Source organism: Rhinopithecus bieti, unplaced genomic scaffold, assembly GCF_001698545.2.
Source record: "Rhinopithecus bieti isolate Rb0 unplaced genomic scaffold, ASM169854v2 scaffold_6708, whole genome shotgun sequence".
Taxonomy (NCBI): Eukaryota; Metazoa; Chordata; class Mammalia; order Primates; family Cercopithecidae; genus Rhinopithecus; species Rhinopithecus bieti.
This window is the reverse complement of record NW_016806329.1, coordinates 5,128,173-5,134,172: the sequence shown is the minus strand read 5'-3', so window position 1 is coordinate 5,134,172 and position 6,000 is coordinate 5,128,173. Positions and strand designations below refer to the sequence as shown.

The 6,000-nt window shown below is 36.8% G+C and overlaps 1 protein-coding gene across 3 annotated transcripts in view; it reads left to right on the top strand.

Annotated features, from left to right (window-relative positions):
* The window catches only part of SMARCAD1 (SNF2 related chromatin remodeling ATPase with DExD box 1), an 87,591-nt gene that overhangs the window by 25,550 nt on the left and 56,041 nt on the right, over positions 1–6,000 (top strand). For all 3 annotated transcript variants that reach the window (XM_017875507.1, XM_017875506.1, XM_017875508.1), the window contains one exon: positions 3,851–4,019. In XM_017875507.1, coding sequence (XP_017730996.1) covers positions 3,851–4,019 — 169 coding nt within the window. The remainder of the gene's footprint in view (positions 1–3,850; positions 4,020–6,000) is intronic.

The following is a 6,000-nucleotide window of genomic DNA, read 5'->3' as shown; positions in this document are numbered from 1 at the left end:
GTTAGCCAGGATGGTCTCGGTCTCCTGACCTCGTGATCCGCCCGTCTCGGCCTCCCAAAGTGCTGGGATTACAGGCTTGAGCCACCGCGTCCGGCCATAAAAACTTTACAAAGAATGTACTCGAGAAAAGTATCACTCTCTCACTCTCTTTCCTATCCCTTCTCCTTTCAAACCTTAGAACTAATCAGTTTGTTTAGTTTATTGTCATACTTTCATGTATTTTTTTCTTGTTTCTTACACAAAAGATAGCATACTACATGTGTGTATATTCATTTGTTCTTTATTTACTTAGCATTTATGTATGTATCTCCTGGAAATCATATCAGTTCTAGAAATTTTTACTATTTTTTGCAGGTCCATAGTTCTACATTGTGTGAACGTTCCTTATTTTATTCATTCATTCCCCATGTATGGGCATTTTGGTTATCAGTTTCTTAACCTTGACATTTATTGACATTTGGAGCCAGATAATTCGTTGTTATGAGGCGCTGTCCTGTACATTTAGGATGATTAGTTAAGTATCTCTGACATCACCCCACCAGATGCCAGTAGCATTTCCCTAGTCGAGACAATCAGAAATACCTCCAGACATTGCCAAATATCCTCTTGCAGCAAAACTACCCCCCGCCCAACTTTGAGAACCCACTGATGTAGATGCTAGAAACTCTGGCAGTAGATAAAATCTCCTAGGAAGCATTCATAGACAAGAAAGAACTGAAGACAGACTCCTAGGCAGCTTCAGCAGTTGAAGGTGAACAAAGGAAGAAGAGTCTGTTAACGAGATTCAGAAGGACAGACTGAAAGGTGAAAGGAAAATTAGAAGTAATGTTGCAGAATCCATGAGGTGAGGATGGGGCCAAATATTCAAAGATATATTTGTCAACAATGTACAGGACAACAAAGGAAAACTTAGGTAAGCTATGAAAAGTTTTTATTCCATTCAGCAGTTTAGAAGACATTATTGTCCTTAGTGAGAGCAGTTTCACTAAGTAGTTGTGCGAAAGAAATAAAAACAGTAAGTTTGACAACTCCATAAGAAAGGAGGTAGAAAATCAGTCTAATAAAGTCTGTGAAATAGAGGAGAATTGGCTTTTTTTTTTTTTTTTTTCCTGCTGTGTCCATAGTGCCTGGAAACCCTGGCACATGGAATTAATTTGAATTAATTAATGCAGTTTTGAGCAGATTGCCGGCTGGGGAGGAAGAGCTTATGAAGAGAGAGAAGATTCAGGAGAAAGATAGTAGATAGTTAAAGCAGAGTCTTGTAGATGTAGAAGGGACTAGAATGCCTTAGCAGTGAGAGGGGACTTTGTCTTTAACAGGAAGGTACTTCTTTATCTTAGACTGGAAAAAAGAGCAAGTTGTCAACTCTGTTGTTCTTACAGGTTTTTTTCTTTTAAAGTTTCAAGCATATAAGAAAATGAAGTAGTATATAATGAACACCTGTGTACCTTCTACCTGGATTTAACAGTTGTGTTCCATATTTGTTTATTGTGTCATCTATTACTATTTTTACCTGAAGTGTTTTAAATTACGGACATCCCAGCATTTCTCCCTTATTACTGATTATGTATCTGCCATCTATCAGTGAACAATTCTCTAGTATCATTTAATTTGCACCTTATGTTCAGATTTCATGTATTTTATAGCTGATTTTTTTTAAAACCAAGACCTAAATTACATTTGGCTATTAGGCTTCAACTGTGTTAATCTAGAATGGGCCACTCCCGTTTTCTATTTCTCTAAAGAGATCAAGTCTTTCCTCAGAAAAAAATAGGTTTTCTTTTCTTTCCTTTTTTTTTAAGATGGAGTCTTGCTCTGTTGCCCAGGCTGTAGTGCAGTGATGTGATCTCGGCTCACTGCATCCTCTGCTTCCTGGGTTCAAGCGATTCTCATGTCTCAGCCTCCCTAGTAGCTGGGATTACAAGCACCACCACCCCGCCCAGCTGATTTTTTTAATTTTTAGTGGGTGGAGTTTCGCCATATCGGCCAGGCAGGTCTTGAACTCCGGACCTCAGGTAATCCACCTGCATTGGCTTCCCAAAGTGCTGGGATTACAGGTGTGAGCCACTGCACCCGGCTGGTTTTTCTTTTTCTTCATGACATTATTTTCTATCACTTGTATTTCCTGTAGTCTGGAAGATAAATCCAAGCCATGATGATACTCATGGTCAACATCAATATTTAATACCACATGAGACACGTGAATTTGTTAGATCAGTGAGTCTGATCACTGGGTAAGCCAGAAGAGTAAATATCTTGGGTAAGCCAGAAGAGTAAATATCTTTGAAAGTGGTTATCCAGGGCAGGAATTATAGAGGGATTTCAACCTGAATGCTTTCATTTTCTCAGTCAGCTAAGAGGCAAAGTCAAGTAGGGAGCAGGGAATACAGAGAGGCAAAATGAAAATTCACAGTTGAGTACAACAGGAATGAGAAGTCTAGGTATAATAATGCAAAGGAAATACATGTGATTGTCTTCAAATTTTGAAGGACGGGCATAGTGATGAAGAGGTGTATTTGCCTCATTACTTTAGAGCAGTTTCTCAGAGCTGATCTCAGGAATTCAACCTAGAAGCTTTTGAAATACATACTCTGGCTAGGCGCAGTGGCTCACACCCGTTAGTCCAGTGCTTTGGAAGGCCAAGGCAGGCGGATCGCTTGAGCCTAGGAGTTTGAGACAAGCCTGGGAAACATGGAGAAACCCTGTCTGTACAAAAAACACAAAAAAATTAGCGAGGTGTGGTGGCAAGCACCTGTGGTCCTAGCGACTCAGGAGACTGAGGTGGGAGGATTGCTAGAGCCTGGGAGGCAAAGGTTGCCATGAGCCAAGATGGCACAACTGCACAACAGCCTGGGTGACAGGGAGTGGAACCCTGTCTCAAAAAAAAAAAAAGCCACACATATTCCTGATCTTTGGGAATTTGCTTTTAGATGTTCTTAAGCATCACATATTGTACCATAAAGGACACAACAAAAATAACCTAAGTACATATAGAGAAATTGCATATTCCGGATATGTGTCTAAGAGAACTATTCAGAAATAGAATTAGCAGCATAGCAAAGTCTGAGTTTGCTGATGTTAGGAATATACCTTAGTATAGACCCATCTTGCTTTCATTCTCTGGTCTCTAGCACTTATATTCATTTACTATTCTAGTTCTGATCTCTAGAATGCCTACCATGTTTGAAAACCAAAATTTCAAAATGCGATTGTTTTGTCTAGGAAATAAATGAGTAAAATTTGACTCAAAATGTCTTTTATAAAGGATAAACATATAAAGTTAAATCGAACAGGAATAAAGTTAGTTGTTGTAGAATAAATCCTCATATGAAATAAATGTTCTCTGTTTGCTCAGGAAATGTTTTGTTTCTGGCAGAGATTCCTTTATTGAATGGGACCTTTCTGATTTTAGCAGTTAGATCCTGATCACACCTAGGTAGGCCTGAAAATTACTTTATCTTTGTATCCATTCAATCTTCATAATTTCTCAGGAGCAGCATAGCTTCGTCTGATATGGAGAGTATTGGTGAAAGAAGATGAGTAGAGGAAGTGGGCATGCAATAAATGTGTGCGAATCCTAACAAAATAAATGCTAGAAGTTCGTTTTGTTCTTTTCCATCCCAGCTCAGGGTTGAGATTTTTTTCAGTGTATACTGACGTTGGTAATGTAGGTTTTTCACGTAACTACACTGAAATGGAAAAACAAAGTTCCCTTTCTGACAAGTATAGATTACATTTACTATTGAAAAGAACTGCAGATGTGTTGTACTATGTATATACATAGACTGTATAATGAAATAACATTAGTGATACATTAAAAATGTTTTTTCCTCCTCTAAAAATATTTTAGTTCTGAGCCATCCGAAGATGAAGAGTCCCAAGGCCTTCCTACCATGGCACGTAGAAATGATGATATTTCAGAATTGGAAGACCTTTCGGAATTAGAAGATCTTAAAGATGCTAAACTTCAGACTTTGAAGGAACTTTTTCCACAAAGAAGTGACAATGATTTACTTAAGGTTATATTCTTTTATAGTAATTGGTTATTGTAACTGTAATGAGATAAAATCTCTCCTGCGTCTAGTGCTATAGTTAGTAGTGGATAGTCATTTTTCTAAAGACATCTTATGTTTGAAGATATTAACTATTAAAGGAAGTAAATGCCAGAAATTTATTGAAAGTCTTAACTTTTTGATAGATGAGGTTATTCATTTGTAAATAATGCAGTAACTGTAGCCTTAATAGCAAACATAGGTTGTGAGTTTTTTTGTTTGAGTGTTTCTAAAATGCATAACCTCCCCATTTCCATTAGAAATACTCAGAAATGTCAGGAACCACTCCATAAAACTGTGACAAGTGTTTGCAGTGGCATTTAGTGCCCTGAAGCCAGCAATGCTAAACACCCTACAGTACAAAGGACAGTCCTGCGTAACTAAGGATAGTCCTGCCAGTAGCACTCTTGCTGAGAAATACTGATTTAACTACAGAAACAAAGTAAAGGAGTATGGTTGACCTGTAAAGTGATGTTAAGGTATCTCTAATTATAAGAGTAGAAAAAAAATTGACCAATTAAGTTTTAGGTAGAGAATAAATTTCTGAAGATTAATAAACAGTCTATTCCTAGCTCTGTCACTTATTAGTTTAATTATCTTAGGGGAATCATTTAATTGCAGGTCCTTTGTATTTTCCTCTTTGTATCTGTCATCGCTACTACCGCTACCAGTTCTCCTCCCCACAATATGAGACTTAGGAGTTAACCATATCTGTATGGACTAGGCAGGTAACTTTTAAGTGGTAACTATAGAGTACATACTCTTTTAGAAAGAGGTAGCTGCTGTCTGGCTCCAGCAGGACATGGCCATGTGAACTATCAGTGATAGCCCATTTTTACTGGATGCTCACATTTTTCAAATAAAGCCATAAGGCTGGATTTTTGTTGAGGGTTGGTCACCACTTTAACAGCTATATTCCTATGCCTAAAATCACCCATTTAAAATGTACAATTTAGTGGTTTTTACTATATTTATGAAATAATGCAACTGTCACCATAATCTTAGTACATTTCAATGACACCCAGAAGAAACCTTGTATCCATTAGCAGTCACTCTCCAGTTTCCTCACTCTCCAGTTTTCGTCTCTGTCCCAGCTCCAGGCAACCACCAATCTATTTTTTTTTTTTTTTTTTTTGCCTATTATTGATATTTCATATAAATGGGACCAAATATCTGATATTTTGTGACTGGCTGCTTTCACCTAGTGGAAGAGATTCATCGCTGTTGCAGCATGTACTTTGTTCCTTTTAATGCTAACTAATTTAAAAAAAGATAAAAATAAACATGCAGTTCAAGCCAAACAAAATATGTCTATGAACCATAGGTGGTCCTGTGCCTGCCAGTTTGAACTCTTAAGTGTAGATTACATTAGTTTTATTCTATGTTATTTTTGACATGAATCCACTGGATTTTTCCCCCAAACCATTTTGATAACTGTCTTACTATTAGCTAAATGAAACTTTAGTGATACCTTGAGTCGGCATTTTCTCTGACAGCAGTGTTACTTATCTGCTAATGTGATTCTTTTTTTTTTTTTTTTTTTAATGGAAACAAGTGTAGACCCAAGGGCTAACATATTTTAAAGCAGTAATAAAGATCTTCCAATAGAATAAACATGGAGTATTAAAATATTTAACATAAAGGGGCCAAATCCTTTAAAATACTTTCACTTGATTGCCAATTTTAATGTAGTTCAAAGAGTTGTTTTTTCTTGTAAAAATATCTTTCTCTAATTTTGTAATTTTATTGGAAAAATAAGATTGATATGCATAATTTCCCTGAACGTTTCATTAATCAGTATCTGAAATTGTGAAATTTAGCATATCACACACTCCAAAGCAGAGCACTCTCTTGAGGTAATCTGTATTTCAAGTGATCCCCTTCAGTTCTAGAGATTTAAAGGTAATGTTTATAAATTACTCAACAAAAGGTTTTAAATCCATATAAA